At 35.7% G+C, this 18,775-nt stretch overlaps 1 protein-coding gene across 8 annotated transcripts in view; it reads left to right on the forward strand.

Annotated features, from left to right (window-relative positions):
• The window catches only part of PRKX (protein kinase cAMP-dependent X-linked catalytic subunit), a 137,721-nt gene that overhangs the window by 13,264 nt on the left and 105,682 nt on the right, over nucleotides 1-18,775 (forward strand). For all 8 annotated transcript variants that reach the window (XM_080375477.1, XM_080375476.1, XM_080375480.1 and 5 more), the window contains exon 2: nucleotides 17,109-17,277. In XM_080375477.1, the coding sequence (XP_080231603.1) occupies nucleotides 17,109-17,277 (169 nt within the window). The remainder of the gene's footprint in view (nucleotides 1-17,108; nucleotides 17,278-18,775) is intronic.

Raw genomic sequence — 18,775 nt, forward strand, 5'->3', positions numbered from 1 at the left:
AAGCAGAGAGGAGGAAAGGAGCCATATTCTTTGATCACTTTGCTTTGGAGATCCTTCCATAGCATAGTTGATTTAGTTTCAGAAGCAAGACAAATCCTTTATTTTTTTTTTTTTTTGGTGCGAACTATTGAATAATTTACCATAAAGTACAGTCATCCCTAAAGAGTTTTGCATGTCTTACACAGACCTCATTTTAAAGACAGGAACTCAGTAAACCTGACTAAAAAAGGCAGTACAGTGAATACTAGTGCTTAGGGAATCTTCAAACATGGATGGTACTTAACTGGTGTACTGGCAAATCCTATTAAGGATAACAATTTTTACATCAAGAAGTAAGATATTTGTAGTGGCCATCGGCACAGTTTTCTTCTGGTACCATGCTCTTTTGCTGAGGATTTCCTACTAACATGGCATATTTTCATCTGTCAGTTTCCTATAGTTGCGATAGCATCATCTCCTCAGAGTGTTTGAGACACTGGCGTTAATGCCATTAGTGCACTCTGTCTCACTACCTGGTTTAAATGATTTGAAGAAAGCCTATATGTAAAATTTTATTCCTTAACAATATTTTTAGATGAAATGTGAAACTGCATTCACAAATGTGAACTGTGCCGATGGCCAATACAAATATCTTACTTCTTGATGTAAAAATTGTTATCCTTAATAGGATTTGCCAGTACACCAGTTAAGTACCATCCATGTTTGAAGATTCTCTAATATATTATAGGTATATTTTAGATAGCGCTATGCTAGTTTCCTTTTCCATCAATGATGTAGTAGGACCTCTTATATATGAAATAATAATTTCATCAGTTCTTGTCCTGTCTTCTGGGACTTCTTCCTAGGAAACATACAAGTATCTGAAACAAATTCCAGTTCACTTCATAGAACAGTAAATATCTAATATGCCCAGTAATTTCTCTTGTTTGGCATATTTCATCTCTCTTCAGGGCAGAAGCATGCCTTTTATCTTGGCTGCTGAAAACTTAACATGCTTCACCTTCTGTAAAAGGTATCAATGGATTATAAACTAGTAACTATCAGATACCAGTAGCTTTCAGTTGCAGCTGATTTGGGTTATATATGAACCAATGACCTGGCCCAGACAGATTGGTTTTGTGTTCATTTCTGATCCTTGTATCTGGCCTTACCTTCACATTCTAGTACATTTGTGCTTGTGCACTCTTTTTTTTTTTAAGAGCAAGTCCTGAAATGCTTATTCTTAAAAAATGAATAATTTAAAATACATTTCTATTGAAAGATGTGCTATGTCAACTATAATAGCAAGTGAACCAAGCAACGATGCTACGGGTTTGGAGAAACGTAGTCCACAAGGACATGTCAAGTACTCTTGGCGTGTAAGCTATAGCTCATTAATTCAATTAACTCTAATGTATTTATCAAAGTGGTGTTGGATTTTCTACTCATTACTCTCTTTACTGCAGACTGATCCTGTTCTTAAATATATCAGACTAAGTTCAGATCATTAATTCTGAGATTTTATAGGGTGAGAGAACAGGAGACAGTAGAAGTAGCTATGGCAGTAAACAACCTGTGTTGGGTAAATAGGTGTATGTCTATATGTATTGTGTACCCATATATCTACGTTTAAGAGTATACGTTGCTGAGAAATTTAACATATGATGAAGATATACATTAGGATAGCAGAGTGAGGTAACTGAAAATCTAAAAGAAAATACTGCTTCTTAGAAGAGAACTTGGTTTTATTTTCAAGATTTGAAATACTAATTACTAACTGCTTTCAGTGACTGGAAAGTGAGAACACTGGGGACAAAAAGGGCTCTGTATACCTGACTAGCTCATAACTCTTAACTGTGATATGGTGGCTTGGAAATTGTTTTTCTGTTCATAAGATCTATCTATCTAATAGTCTTCACTGTTATTACTACTATATAATATGTTTGATACTCTTTATGACCATACAGAGCATTATGAATTAAAATCAGGGAAATAATTCTGCATGGCCTGTCAAATAGAGCAGTTGATAAATCTTTTAATGCTGAGAATTGGTTTCTGTACATTATTCTATATACGCTGTATTTAGAAGTTAAACTCTTGTGTCAGGCTAGAGGTTTGTGAGGAATAGTGTAACCAAATAACACTAATTGTGGACGGACTCAAGGTTCTGATCTCCCAGTGCTTTTGACTGTGGCAGATAACAGAGAGGAGGGTTTGGGGTTTTTTGTTTTCTTTTCTTTTTAAATCTTTGTTTTCCATTTGAGACATTCTTTACATTAGGCAATCTGTTTATGATGGAGAGCTATCTTGAGTCCATATGTATTGAGTCAGTGTATTGTCCAAACACTTGTCTTCAATTGACTTTTCTTGTGTACACAGCTTAAGTGATTTGCCACTGTACTACTTTGAGCTTAGTTACCATGAGGTTACTGGGTGAATCCAATGAATTGTTAGGCTGAGATCCTGCAATTTTAGGTGAGTCTTGAATACTGGATCATTTGTAAGGATGAGATTTTATCGGCCTAAACTCAGTACATATGAAGAGTTACATGGTCTTTCCAATGCATTTTAAAACTGAACTAAATTTGTTTGACAGTGTTTTAAGGGCTTTCAGATTTTATGGCAAGTTCTCAGGTTTTATGGAAAGATTTGTGTAGGGTATGTGCTCATGTATATGCCTACTGTTTTCCTTCTTCCAGATTTATGTGGATTTTTGTCTATGGTATTGTCCAAATCCTAAAATATGAGGATGAGATGATTTTTTAATTAATTTTTTTTTCAATGGAGCCAATCCAGGAATTGACAGATAATATTCAAGAACGGCCTACTCATAAGCAATGCAGAAATCATAAATTTCAACACAATTACCATCAGAAATTACACTGAGATCTGCATTTTGAAAGATGATACACAATTTACTGATATACAAAATACACACAACATACTGTGCCAGTAATGGGACTTAGTATTTTACAATACAGGTTTAGATATTCTTAGATTTAAGCTTTCTCACACTACACATACTGTTTTATATTGGGTAAGTTGGTCATTCTGTAAAACTAGCTATCAAATATTATAAAATTAGTCTGAAATCACTTACCTGCATTTTGATATAAATATTCCATGAAGTAACTAGCTTTGCTTTTCTCCAGTGTTTATGTTAGCTTGGAAAATTAGGAGTGAATATTGCAGCTTGTGTAATTTGAGGTAAGCTGAAAAATAAATAAATGCTCACCTGTCCAAAGAAAGCATTCTCTTAGGAATCTTGAAAACCTTGACCTATGTGTGATTGAAGTATATGTACTGTAGAACATTTTATTTCCCTGTGTCATTGATGTTTTAATTTTGAACCTTATCCTTCTCTTTGCTCTTCATGCAACTGTATGAAGAATTCTCAGTTTCATATTGTGATTCATGAATAACTTCAAATCTGATGAGCAGCTAATGTTGCAAATGAGATTTATTTCCATAGCCTTGTGTGTCAGTCTTGCTTTTGGATGGGGAAGAATTTACTGTTTAGGGGTTTCACCTATATCCTTGCCTGTTAGTGAGATATTGCATCTTTCCACCTGTGTTTTCAAATGTATGAAATTAGCAACCTGTATTTAATGCAAGTGTTGTTAAAATAAATATTGTACTGTAGATGATTTTATGCTTACAATAAAAAAATAAAAATGTACAGAAACAATGTCCAGCACAAAAATGCCATCTGGTATCAGCCAAAAAAATCTACCCTTGCTGTTGCAAAATTAATCATATTGTTATGGTATATGCCATAGTCTCTGAAACTTACTTTAGTATTGACTGTAGCGACCAATTCACCTCTTGATTTCCATTTTCTTGTACAGTTTGTTTCTTCAGAGTCACTTCAAAGATCAAGGTTGTTTTATGAAAAGAATTTATTTGTGGGTTGTTTGGGTATACTCTCACAAATTCTCAAATGTTGTCATCCTGGTTCACTGTTGTCCATTTAAATATTTGTCAGTTATGTACAATGTTCTGTTTACAGTCTTATTTATTGGCTTGGATGGGTTTCTTGGGTATTTTACTCGGGTATAATAACGGAGACAGACTGGATCCCAGTTTGGAGATGGAAGGGAAAGGAAAGTATGTGTATAAAACTAACAAGGGCAATTGGCTTTTAATTGTGGGAACTTGGTAGAATGGCTTTTCTTTCCTATTTTGTAACTGCATAGTAAAAACAGAAGAAGTAGCTAATCTATCTGTTCTGTGTTTCAGTCCCATAATAGGCTGAACAGAAGTTAGAAAACAGAGCAGAATTTTAACTGAGTTTATTTTTTTGCATTATAGAGAAAAAAAATGTCATGGTCCACACAATCCTGAATAGCATGAAAAATTTAAAGACCACAATCCTTCTTCTGCCGGAGTATTGAACTGTTTACATTAAACATAACTACTAAATTAGCATTGGCATGTCTTCAATAACATTAGGTTTTAATACAAAGAATATTTTCAATCTTCTACAAGTAATTTAATTTCTGGGCACAATAAGGATTTTATTCTGAAATGTTTAGTATTTTAGAATGGTATTTGAAGACTTGGATTTTAAATCTTAATGTTTGTGTTGGTGTATTTGTTCCAGTTCCATATCAGATATAACTTTATTTGGCTATTCTAGACTTGGTTCTTCTTTCTTGCATAATAGTTCTTTATGGGGAGAATGTTAAGCCTATTCTAGTGCCGAAAACCAATGATTTCATCAACTTACCTTGGACAGTGTTATACTATTTTGTGTGTGATATAGTATGGGAGAATTTGGAAAGGTAATGAGCACATGAGGTAAACTGCAGATATGTAGTGTGCCTTTACTCTGTCATCTCTTAGGAATATCAATTGATACTGTCTTATGAATATAAACAAAGCCTTCCCTTTGAGGAATACTTTGTTCAAGTCATACATTCTCAGTGTATTAACCCTTAACCAAAAATAAGCCCATTTGCAGTACTTGTTCCAGATTGATACAGTGTTTTAGGAGAAGATTCTTAGTGGCTTGTAGCTTGATTTTGCTTTGTAAAAATTGATTTGCAGAAGAGAGAATACAGGGTCTCAGTGGCCCAGCACAGTGTTCATGGCTTATAGATGCAAAGGAATTAATTTGAGCCTTTCAGAAAGGTGTTAATTTTGCTGTGGTTACTCCACTAAGTCCATTGTACATATTGTAGTAAAATATCTAGTACTCGGTACAACCCATTCAAAACAAAGATCAAACTAAATAAAATCTTCAGAAAAGGGCTTAGTTTTATCAGAAATCATTTTTTCTGCATAACCACTGGAATGTAGGGTAAACATAACAATAGTTTTAAGTACCTTCTAAGACTCTTGTGCTGTCTGAACTCAAATAACGTATGTAAAATAACATTATATGAGTAAGTGCAGGCTTGAAAATTGGGTGTAGTTTGAGCTGTGATTATTTGTAAAAAATATATCATTTCTTGGGTGTAATGTCTGTGTATTAACTATACCAGTATTTTAAAAAATGCTGGATGAGTGAGCTGACTTAATAGCATGTTTATGATATTGTGCTAGTAAGTTTTATTTGGGTCACAGTGTTGAAGACTTCTAAGTTGTATAGGTTGCATTTGGCATACTTTGGTGACATGTAAGAATTTAGTGATTTGTTAGTTCTTTTTTTAAACCTCACAAATGTATACTTCCTTATACAGATTAGCATCTTCTGTGTCAATAATTCCCATGTAATGAAATCTCACATGCACTTATCAGACCATATAACTTAAAGGTTAGTTTCTTCTGTACACCTAGTCATTTACGCTGCATATCAAATTCACATGTGTAGAATCACTTTATAATCAGCAGAGGGAAATAGGTACTTCTGGGTTCATAAATTGGATGTGTAAAACTGCTCAATTGAGTATAAAAGTGCTTTTTTTCCCCTCTGTTGACTTGGAAAGGATTCCACCTGGCTGGTCCAAAGGTAAGCTCTATAGTAAGTGAGGAAGTTCCAAGTCAAGGTCTCTGGGGGAGACTATTGGTTGTTTGCCTGAAAGATCATGAAATTCTGTCTCTTAGCTTGTGTTCGGGGTACAAACAAGCTGATTGGTTACTGTTGGGCTGCAACTTTACTACTTCCATTTTTTTGCATTGTGAAAAGACTTTTTGTAAGTTCCCACCATAAATTGCAGGAGGCCAGGAACAATGGCAGCCTTTCAGGACATACATTTATATTGTTTCTTTTAATGTCCAGCCATAATGTCCTCTATGGTAATCTTTTGAAACAAGAAGAACTGCAGTTCGTAATTTTTCAGAATTACCAGTCTTAAGGTTTGAAGGTATAATGTGAAGAACAAACTTCTGATGCTTTGAGACCTTTTACTACTACTCAGTGGACAGTCTTTTTCTTCAAACTGTGAAATGTCCAGAGGTTGTATTTTCTCCTTGTCCTGAGTTAGCTCTAGGTCAGTGAAATTTTTAAAAATAGAAGTCAAAATTGAGACTGAAAAAAAGGTAGAAAAATCTGGATAGGTAGGTAGTGGCTGCCACTGAACTTTTAATTTCATTGCTAATTTGATAGAATTTGCTTTCTGAATATTAGTGTATATGAATTTAAACTTCGCCGGTCTAGCTAAATCTCAATTTTTGTGGTGTATATATATGTGTAAATATGCAAGTCTGTTTCCAGGCTAGGACCTTCTGTGCCTAATTCTGTGGTAACACACAAAATAGCAGGGAATAGGTAATCTTGAACAATTTTCTACTGGTTTCCTATTTAGCTATTTCCTGAACCATACAAGAGAACTAAAATGTCCTGAGTGCATTTAATTTAAGTCAGAGTCTTTGATCTGTCTTCATCCAGGGTCTCTTCAGCAGAATTTGCTGTTCAATCTTACACTTTAAAAGCATCGCAGAAATACCATACTAAATAGTGAATAAATAATCTGTTTCAAAAGTATTGAAAAATACAGGGGTTTTGCACTATGTGAAATGTCCCCCTCGATTTGCTTTTTCTTTAGCACTACTTCAGATGAAGATGGAAGTGAAATGTAATTGAAAAGAATGTATTATAAGAGGTGCCAGTCCCTCAAAGGCTTCTGTCCAGCACTGGTGAAGGAGGAAATTGGTCAAGTACAAACAATGTGGCTTTTATTACATTCATTCAGTAATAATAAACCTTTGTACTTTAACAAGATTTTTTTGTTTGCTTTTTAAAAGGACATAGTCAAGGATATTAAGCCTCATACTTTCTTTGCCTTAATATGGAACTGACTTACATCAAGTAGTTCTTTCGGAGAAAACAAAGGAAGAATCTGCAAGATAGGAGTTTCAGGACAGCCAAAAATATGCTGATTATGTAAAAATCCTAGAAGTGCGTAGAGGCACATATTTCTGGGTTGAAAGTGGCTAATCAGGTATTACATACCTGTTAAGTACCCCTGGTTAGCCTCATGTAGTTCAGATGGGGCTGCAGGTGCTTCTGGTCTTTATCAGACTCCATGTGACTGACTTCTGTGGAACAAAGTGACTTTTCAAATCCTTTGTGGATTATTGCACTTGTGTTTGTTTCTAAGTCATCAAAATATTGTATTTATTTCCTTTTCTTAGATGAGAATGTGACTTTTGGGCACAGCTGTGTTTTGTAGTTGTTTGGCTGGTCAACTTTATTTGAAGGTTTTCTCTTTTCTTCCAGTATAATTGTAAGCTTTGTCCATACAGTAGTTTCACAGCATCATACGGGAACTAATGTGTTCAGTTGTAGCAACTGACAGAGAAAACGCTACCGCAACAATCTATTAAGTACCTGAACTGTGGTGTATCTTCTACATAGGTGCTGTTTTAAACTTTTAGGACCTTAATGACTGTTTCCTTTAGTTGAAGTTACTTGAAAAGGTTTTAAGTCTGTCCTTGGCTTTGTGACATTGCAAAATTTTTTAATTTTTTTTGTGTGTGTGGAAACCCAAACAAAATATCTCCACGCTGAATATGAATAAAACAACTAGCCAAATAAGTTTTGTAAATGCTTCCTGTAAACAGGGAAACTGAAAGTGAAGACAGAAGTGCTAAAAAACGGTGAGAGAGAAAGCTTTACTGTCTTGGCTAAAGATTTGATTGTGGGAATTAAACTTGGCAACAGAGCTGGTTTTCCCAATTTAGTATATCCCTGCATAGGTTTCACTCACCATCATTCTTCTTGCTTCCATTGGGAAGGGGGGGGGAATAAATCACTGTGAAGCACTTCTAGTTCATGACCAGAACAGTATAAGTAAAAAATGGTGTATTAATGACTTACTGTAATTGATTCTTTATGTGTTATATATAAACATGTATATGTGTAATTTATTATGTATTACTTAATGTAAACTGCAAGTTACTCATATTCATAGAACATTAGAGGCCAGTCCCTTTTGGATTAGACTGCTTCTGGGACGTGTAGCTCAAAATTTTGAATGTGGTACTAACGCCAACACCAGAAGCAGGAGCCACATATTCACAACAGCAGACTCAACATTAAAGAGTATCTGAAGAGAGATCAGGATTTGTCATTTTAGGTTGTAATATAAAATGTTTCTGTCATACCATTTTTTAAATATTTTTTTTTTATTTTTTTACAATCAGAAAGAATCTTGTAGTTCTAAAATCTGGGATTTGATGATACCTAGAATGATAATAAACAGAATAATAATAAACTCTTTTTGGTTTTCCTTCTTTGTCTGGTTACTGTGTGATGCATTCATGTATTTTTGTTTGTGGTAAGTGCAAGTGTAACACACTCATTGAAAAAATAGTAACATGTAGCCTAAATGTTGGTCAATTTGTTTTGGGGTTAATGTTAAGGAGGTTATTTCAACACTTAAAGAAAAAAAGAATTAAAGCAATTATAAAATACTAACTTTGAGCACAAATTGATTTAGATGGGAATTTTGAGTTAAATGACAGGAGGTGGCTAGATATTGGCTTTTGTATGCCTGGCTTTCATTGTTAGGGTGAATTTTTTGGAAAAAAAGAACAACACAAAATAAATCCTGGTCTTTAATACTTGCATACCAAGAAGCTCTCACTTAACTGTGCTTATTTTAATGGCTCTGTACCTGAAAGAAGCAATTCAGTGAATAGGATTTGGGTGATGTTTTAGAACTTTAAAAAGTCCAAAGATGGCCTATCTTGCTAGTATACTTTCTAGTTCACAGATTCTTTTCCAGCTTTTAAGAAGTGACACTTTTTGATCATGCTTTATTTACCTGAAATTCTTATCAGGTGAAATAGATAATTTAATGCTTTCTAGTGTTTTAACTTGAAATGAGTTGCTAGCCAGACAGGTACTCGAGCTTTAGCTTAACCATGCTTGTCTTTTAAAATGTGATAGACCAGGGTTTTTTTCAGATCTGGTCAATACACACTTTTGTCAGGGGGTTGCGTGTCATTTAAAATATGTTGTTCCAACAAGCCTCCTAAATTTAGTTCAGCAAAAGCAGTGTAGAGCTTACTTTCTAGTTGACAGAGGAGAACATCTTAAAAAGGTTTCTATTTGAACTGGTTTTATTTTAAAAAAAGCAGTTTTGCAGGTGAGGCCTATCAATACTTCATGTGCACTGTTTAGATAGGTAAAAGTAGGAGTAGTAATGACTTTGCAATGTTCTCTTTTTTGCAATGTCCTCTTTTCAGTATAGAGGAAAAGCTTTTCATCCACTCATCTGTTCATAGTATTTGTGTCAGTGTCACTAATAATGTGTAATAGAAGGCATAGAAAGAGTTAAAAAAATTGAAGAATCAAGTGGGGAAATACCAGTTTCATGAGAGTTGTTCTGAAGGTTGTGGATGTTAAGGTTTTGTGAAGGAACACTGACGTGCACTTAGAAGTTCAGTGTTCTAAGAGCTGTTCAGAAATGGAAAGGATTAAAGGTTATCTTACTACAAGCAGGCTGGTGACTTTCTGTTTTCATTTATTTATTAGTCCCTGGTTATTTCAAAATAAATAATAGAGAGGAAGAACTTTCAGTGATTCTACTTATTTTATTTAATGACACCCTGACATTTAAGTACTTTTATAGAGACCAAATAAGTTGTGAGCTAAAAAAAAACCTTAAAAAATTCTAGAATTAGAAAGGAACTCCCATCGTGAGCATTCTGTTGAATGGCAGTTCTTGGAAATCAGGAACTTGTCTTTGAACAGTGTGAAAAACAGGGAGCTTGACTGATGGGTATTAATTAGCCTGGTGATTCCTGTGTTCTTAAGAATTGCCATTCAGTAAGTTTTAAATGGGTGGATCAACAACAAGAGTTGTTGACACAATTGCTTGGTGTTCTCTGGCATATTGAATCTTGTTCAAAGTTGAAAAGAGATTATACCAAATTCCAGATAGGTAAATGTAGGTTTTAGTTGTGTGTTGTTGCAAGCAATTAAGAAAGAACCTGAAAATATGTCAGATCTTTGGAATCTGGAAGCAGCAAAGAGGTGAAATTTTTTTACAGCAATCAGCGTCTGCGTCTAAAGCTAAGCTGTACTTTGAACATGTATTGCTACTTTCTTTTCAACTTAACTGAGCTGGGATGAATTAATGATACTGAGTTTTCATTTGAGAAATGGGTTGACAAGGGGTGAGTCTAGAATCCAAAAGAGAAAACCACTGGTAATAAAATTTCTCGGACAGGTAGTCTGAAAAGTGATGATCTTGCTTGGAATGTAGCAGGCATGTCTTGCTGTGTAGTATCTCACAATATTGCTAAGTAGAAAAACATTTTCTCTATCCAAGGAGTTCCTAGTGCAAACTGAATCATAGTACAGTGGCTGAATGAACAAAGTCATAGAAGCAAGCTGCTTTGGCAACACTGCACATGGTGAGCACTACACAAGGCATCTGTGTTTTCTATGCTTTTAAGCTCTTATAATCAGACTGTCTTCTCAGATCATTGAAGGATATGCAAAAGCTTTGCAAAAATTGTTGTCTGACGTTTACTTCTTAGATTCAGTAGTAGGAGATAAGCAGTTCTAGACAGAACAATAGGCAGTTCTGTAAAACTTGCTCTGATTTTCTTTATTTCTCTGGTATCTGTAAAACTTGCTCTGATTTTCTTTATTTCTCTGGTATGTTTTTCAGGTTTAGATCAGAACCCTCTAGAGTGGTACAGAAGTACAAAAGCAGTGGTCTGAATGCTAGAGTGAGCAGTCCACAGCTGGTTTGTGAAACAGTGTGAAGGCACGGAATTTGAGAAAGTTGAGTGGTATTCGCAAGGCATGTTCAGTTGATAGTGGTCTATGGGTTTAAAAATAATAATAAAAAAGTGAACTCTGCTACTGTGATGTCCAAAATCATCATCCTTGTTCTGTGTTGCCCTGTTCATGTGCCAGCCCCATCTGCTGTAGAAGCCCAAATTGCCTCTGTCAAGTGGTTTCCCTCTATCCTTCTCTCAAGTGCTACTCTTCTGATTACCAGTCTGCTTGGGCTGGCTGATTTCCTTTGCTGTACCACTTCTTCCCCTTCTTTGTCAAGAATTACTACAACCCCCACTTCCCCTTTTAGGACATGCATTGCTAGGCTCTTCAGTTTCCATCCCAAGATGACACAGAGATTAAACGGCAGTCAAATTTGAGATTCAGTAGTGAGTTTGTAATACAGTTCACTTAATTTATCTCTGATATTCAGCAGAATTAAGTCTGATGTGCTTGTGGCTACCGATAAAGACTAATATGTGGCACAGTAGGAAATGTTCTTCTAACTGTAAATAAAAGCATATACATCTGATGCTTTTTGTAGGCATCTGTGGAAGTCAGGATCAACCCCTTTGGGACTTAGAAAGCAGCCCTCAGGGTCATGGATCTCACATGACCTAGTTTATTCTTCATTAAAACAGATGGTATCTATCCGAGTGAGGCAAACTTGGTTTTAAGAAAGAGCTGGGGATTAAAAGGATGGGAAGCTGGAACAGCTGGGCCTAATTAATGAGAGTAAATAAAGAGCATTAAATTAGTCACCTACATCAATAGCAAAATGATCACTACATGACTACTCACTGAATTGTTTTAGCTGATCAAAAGTTGCAGGATTGGTTTTCCTCGCATCAAAAGTATCTTATATTGCATCAGAAATATTCCCACATTCTTTATTCTTTTCTACCAGGCTTCAAAGAGAGTAAAATCCTGGAAACCGGCTGTGGTATTCTGGCATGGCACTGGGGAGTCCAGCTTGTTTTGTGAGGCTCAGAATGCCTTTCCTTGTGTTTGATACCTAGGCCAAGCTGGTCCTCCACAGTTTTTGGCCTCCTCCCTTTGTGTGTGTTTAATATGAGAGGGTTACCTAACTGAGGAGATTGCTGGCATTCCTTCAAGTTCTCCAACCACATTACGTTTGCAAAGCGATCCAAAAATTTTATTGTTTCTGTTGTAAACAGATTATACTGGATTAGTGGTTAACATTTTGCATGTTTTATTCTGTTTGCCAGTTTAGTCCTGAAAATCTTGAATTGTGTTGAATAGTGTAAATAGCACAGGCATTCTTCACTCGCTTTTGGTACTGGTGGCCAGAAACCTTCTGCTATATGCCTTTTGCTGTATGCCTTAACAGGGAGGAGGGGACTGTGCAAATAAACTACAAATCTTCCTTCAGACCTTCTAGTAACAACTGTTTTCATGAGGTAGAATTTTCTGATGCAAGCACATTTTTGCTCTAGAATTCTGGCATTACGTGCTGTGATAGAGACAGGTAGGGATAAGCCTGTGTGCATGTGTGTGTACAGCCACTGCTGTTCCTTCAGCAGGATAGTACTTGGTAGATCCCAGGACTCATCCAGAATGTCCCTGAAGTTCTCTTGGTTTGAAATAAACGTTAAATAAATATGAGTGGAATATTGTGCAAATCTGTAAACACTGTATTTCCTTTCATTATTATGTGCTAGCTGAGCAAGTACAGAATGTTTCTGTTTTAAGGTAATCCTAAGGAATGTTTACTTACCTGTCACAGAAGGTCAAATTTAGCTGGTTCATGTAACTGAGCTCTGAGGTGATCAGGGCAAAAAATGGAACAATTCTTTCCTGGGGATTAGCATGAATTGTTCCATGAGCTTAGTGTCTCCTTCCTGGAGGACAGAAGGCAGTGGAGCTTTGATAGCAGACTTAGTAACCCTGCTGCCTTCTGCTGCCAAAAACCTTCCCTCCAATTTCTGGAGCGGGGTCTCCATCTTTTGTGGTGCCACTTCACTGCTTCAGTTTTTTAGTTTTCTTTCCGTGAACCTGAAGTGCAGAATTTCCACCTAGTCAACAACAATAAAACTTGTTCTTATAAAAGTTAGATTTTCTTGACTGTGCTGAACAACTGTAACAACAGCTTGTTGCAGCCTTCCACCTTGACCATCATGTCCCATCCCATTCCTCCCCCCTCACCTCCATTTACAAAGAACAGAATTTTAAAAATCTGTGAAAAAAATGGCTAGAAACATGAGCAGGAGATCCAGACCAGAAGTTTGAAGTGAGTGCATCTCTGTATGCAAACTTTATCTGGTTGTCTGTAGACTAGCTAAGCATAAAAGAAAAAAAAAAAAAAAAAAAAAAAGCAGCTCAACAATTAGTCCTGTATGTGGCTGCGTAAAGACATAAATTGAATCCCATTTGCATACTTTATACAACTTTAAGTTTCAGCAAGTTGCTCTGCTCCCCCTTGTTAATAGCCCCACATGGTTTAAAGTCTTTTTGTCTTGGTTGAAAAAATACGTAGTACTCGCCATGTTGCTCTTTGCTTCTCTTTGCAGTGACAGGAGTTTGACTGAACAGCTTAAGCTTAAATGGTGTAAGTAAATTCCAGAACATCACTATTATGTTTCCTTAGGGTTGTAAGAGAGCATTTTGTTTGTCAAAAGTGCTGGAAGGGTGGCGGTTGTGAGTCTGGGTACTGTCACTACCAACTGATTTAGGCTGGATTTTCTAAAAAGACTTGAATGAGAGAGAATTCATATTACAAGAGGCATCTGAAAACAAATGTTACATGGTTTCTTTGTGTTGTCTTCTTGATTTCCATACTTGCTTGAAATTGGGCTAAAGATGTTTGAAAAAAGACTGTCTGCAATCAGTTCAACAATAAAACTGGTTAGGGAGGTTGTGTGTTCACGCCTGTCTGTGTGGTCTTCTCGTTTTCCCGGAGGCTCTCTAGATTAGGTGCTTGCCACTATTCTGGAATAGCCTGCCAGGCTTTGCCGTTCCTCCTCGCAGAGATGTCTTTAAAGAGGCCTCATTTCCAGAGTTAGGACTATTACTAAATAAGTCGCCGACAGGTTCTTCTTTGAAAATGGATGGAACTTGTGATTGTGATTATTCTTACTGTTGTTATTTCTGAGCAGCATCATTTGTAAAGTTGGACCAATAGCATAAGGAAAAATTAATGCGTTCTAAAATAAACATTTCTTGGACAAGTAGAACAAGTCATGAAACATGAGATCACTAGAGACCTGGGAACAATTAGGTATGTGTTCACTTCTGACTTCCCTGTTGAATATGTCTACGGAAGTACTTTGTTATACAAGTATCAAAATGTATATAAAACCAGCATTTGTTTACGGGCTTGGTACTGTTAATTTCCCTGATTCCACATTTGGAAGTCTTAAAAATTTAAGACAACTTTTAGTTTCGGTGTGCAATACAACTAAAATTATTCTTGACAGTGTTTTTACTTAGAACTTAAATTTCAGCTCCTAATTCTGAAATAACCTAAGTTGTGGGTTTTTTTGTCTGTATATCCAATATAGACTTAAATAATAAATATTTGGTATTTTAAGTAGCTTGAACAGATGGCTGTACTTGGAAGCTTTGGGACGTTTTTTTCGGTTTGTTTTTTTTTTTTTTTTTTTTTTACTGCAGAAGCCCATCCTTGTGCAAATAAGGTTGTTTACAGGTATAATCATGTAATGTGACTGCACTGTTAAAGGATTTAATTGCATGATAAATTTTCCAGGGTAACCTGATGGCTTGCTTCAGTATAACAGAAGGCTTTATCTGAGACCTGTTTACAGTTTTCATGGTTACAGAACTGTAACTCAGGACAGGTGGGAATGTAAAACTGCTTTGATAGAATCTTTTGTGCTTGGACAACTGTAATCCTTGGTGGGTTTGTGTAGTGAGAAGTTTTATCTCAAAAGCTGGTTTTGAAAGGTGTATTGGTAATGGAACTCCAAGTTCTATAAAACTGGATTGCCAAAGTTGTTAGTTTCTGGTTTGTAATATGAGTATTTTGTTTTGTTTTTTAGTAAAGGCCATGTTCTTAAATAATATTACTGGTGACTGTAAGTGACTGGAAACAGTAACTTTTAAATAAAATGTAAATTTTCTAAAGATAATACAGATACAGAAAGCAAACTCGCAAACTCCACCACCCCCCCCCGACACCCCACCCCCCCACCCCACCCCTCCCCGCAAGAAAAATAAATTCCCAAGTTTCTTGAGCCTAGTAGAGGCAAAAACTCCCTTGTTTTTAATCTCTTTCCTGAGTAATGCAGTTTTGGAAGGTCAGTTTTTGGTCTCTCCCTGTCATGCCCCTCTCAAAAATAATTTTCCTTTCATATACATACTCCTCTCCTTGTACCAACTACGTGTCATAGAAAATTGTCTTGTAGTATAGATTGATCGTAACTGGTCAACACAATCTGAAATCAATTGACATACCAATTAATAATACTGAAACAGATCTATGGGCTGCTTTCCTAGGGTATGTGCAAGGAAGGGGATGAATGTGAGCTTAAGTGCAAGATTTTTACTTTTTTGGAAGGCATTTCTAACAAGAGAGTAACCTTTTACAACTTAGGCAATTAGTTTGAATGCCAAGCATCCTTTATAGTGGCACATATTTCTGTCAGAGAATAGAAGTAAAAGTATCTGGTGTACTGTTCTAATGGAACCTACGTGGCATTGTTTAATGAGAGAAGAAAAATGAGCAACCACCCAATGAACTAAAATTGGTGTTCATCTTCAAGTGTATAACAGTGTGCTGCAGTACAAATAGCAGTGTGGCTAAATCTGCGTGTTTAAACTTTCATTTTGAACTAAAAGAAATACTCAGTTCAGTTATGTATAATTGTCTTCAGTGCAATGCACTTAAAAGGAACTTTAATTTATACTACTGTATTGAATAGAGAAATGCATAATATGTTAAAGACTTATGGTTTTATTTTCCTTTTATATTTTTAAGAGTGAATTATAAAAATAATACATCAACTGCAAAAAAGGGTGCTTGAGAACTACTGTTTCCATGTGATATAACAATGTAGCACTATAAGCAATTTTTTTCTTGTTTTTAGAAGGGTCAGCAACTTTTAAATACTTTTTTCCCCATCACTCCCTTATCCTACCAAATCACTTCACCTCTCTGTGCACATTAAAGGGAACAGTCTCCTTACCTGAATAATTGCAGGCATCTGTTCTCCATGACTGAACTTTGGTAGATGAATATTTTAATTTTTTTTCGTTGCTGTCATCACTTTTGTATATTCTGGACTCTTCCTGTTACGAATTCCAACATTTCAAACCCCAATTCATTTTTAGCTATTTTGTTTTAATAACTGATATATGGAAGGGTAAGTAGTTTTTTGCATTGAGGAATTATTAAATCCATTACAACTGAACATTACTTTGTTGGTCAGTGATGATTTTTTTTTTTTTTTTTATGCCACACATTGTGGGTATAATAAGCTGAATAATACTTCTGAATGTATTCTACCCCTCCCTCTCCAATGTAAATTAAAACTGATCCCTGGAATTTTGGGAGTGTTTCCCAGCCTTTCTTCTGCACTTGAGAGCAGTTTTGCTTGTTTCATTTATATTGGTTACATTTTAGTCTTATATATAACATGCTACTTTTATACATCTCCTTACCATTTCTCAGGGCCAGTTCTCTTCTTTGCAAAAAATGCTTCCAGTATCTATCCAAAGAATGGCAGTATCACAACAGTGTTATTCTTATTAAATCATTATCACTAAAAATTGAGAAATCCCAAGAAAAAAATTGTGTGAAAACAGGTAAAAAATGTAATACTGATATGTTGATGGGATGGCAGGAACAAAAAAAAGAAAAAAAAAGCAACAAACCAGGAATTGAGTTCCTGTAGGGTTTAGTTTAGTAAATTATCTTTGCTTTTTTTCTTTTTTACAAGAAGTTGACATTTCCTCTTCAACTTTTCAGGCACGGGTACCTTTGGGCGAGTTCATCTGGTGAAGGACAAAATGGCCAAACGTTACTTTGCACTGAAAGTAATGAGCATTCCTGATGTCATTCGACTGAAGCAAGAGCAACATGTGCACAATGAAAAGTCAGTCTTGAAAGAAGTCAACCACCCCTTTTTGATCAGATTGTAAGTTGTTGCATTTTTTCAATTCATTTAACTTCTATATAAAGCGCAGTTAAAGTTTTCCACAGTCTCATTGCAAGTTATGTACTTAACCAACACCAAGCATTTAATTTCTATTTTGTGATCTAGACTAAAATAACTTGAGGCTAAAATATTTACTATAAAAGAATCAAGAATGTAAAATCAGGAGGCTTAATTTAAACATTTAAGTAACAACTTATTTTAAGCTTACTCTCTCATTTTCATACTGCAGAACAGAAATTTTCTTAAGTGAGGGGAAAATACTGATGAAGAAGTGTTAGGATTGGTTCATCAAAATGACTTCTAGAATAATTCTTGATGTTAGGATGGTGAGAAAAGAAGTATTTCTACATATATATGTCCTGTAGATATCTAAATAAAGATATAATTAGATTTAATTATCTGCTTTTTGAAAACTTAGGTGAAATCTATGTTTGCAGAATTTATTTTTGAAGAGTTTAAATATCTGCAGCACTTCTTGGGCTTTGTTATTCCCGTATTTGAGGTTAAGTGATGGAACCTATTGAGAAACATAATTTAAACACAGTTCTAGAAGACTACTTTTTTTAGTGGGATTGTGATGATTCTGATGATACCAATGGTCCCTTTATTAAGGAGAGAAGGTATCATACCTTTCTGTTCACAGCACCACAACACCTTTCGTGCATCTGAGTCCATATCTATTAACAGGATCACTAAACCTCTGGGTAATTGCACAGTTGATTTCCATTTGTGTTTTCTCATGCATGGATATTGATACAGGGCCAATGACCAAGATTTGTTTTGCATTTACCTGCCTTAATCAGTTTTACATAAAATTAGACAAAATTAGCCTTAGTTAATATTTGGCTGCAGGACATGCAACCTCCTCCCAGGGCTAAGAAAATATCAGAGGGAAAAGAAGAGGCGAAAGCATGGTAGTCATCTGAAAGACTGAAAGAGCCTTGTAGGACAAGGCTTTTTCTCTGGTGTGTTGTTGCTTTTTCCAGCATCATGATGCTATTGGTTTCCAGCCAGTGTTCAGAAATCCTGTGTGTGGCATAGTATCAGTAAGATGAGTTCCTAGGGTATGTACAGTTTGAGATGCATGCAGGAAAGTGTGATGGACAGGCTGAGTATATCTGGTTTGACTGGTTAAAATATGGACGGAACAGGGTTTTACATGTATATCAATGTGCATACATAAATTCTTTGGGGAAAAAAAACAACAAAGCAAACAAAACCCCAAAACGTACCAAACCCAATAAACAAACAAAAAACCCCAATCTGTCGGTGCACGTGGAACAGTGCAGCAAGGGTGGGAATAGAGAAACTTGGGTGAGAAGTCAGAGACAGGGATCTGAGGGTTTGTGCCCATACAGAAGTGATCAGAAATCCAAACTGATAAGTTTTCTTTGATGTCATTCATGGTTTATTCCCAAAACGTCAGATTTTTGAAATCACCAAAAGCCACAGTTCAAATGGAAGTTCGCTTGTGTGC

The sequence above is a fragment of the Falco punctatus genome, assembly GCF_963210335.1.
Source record: "Falco punctatus genome assembly, chromosome: 2".
NCBI lineage: Eukaryota > Metazoa > Chordata > Aves > Falconiformes > Falconidae > Falco > Falco punctatus.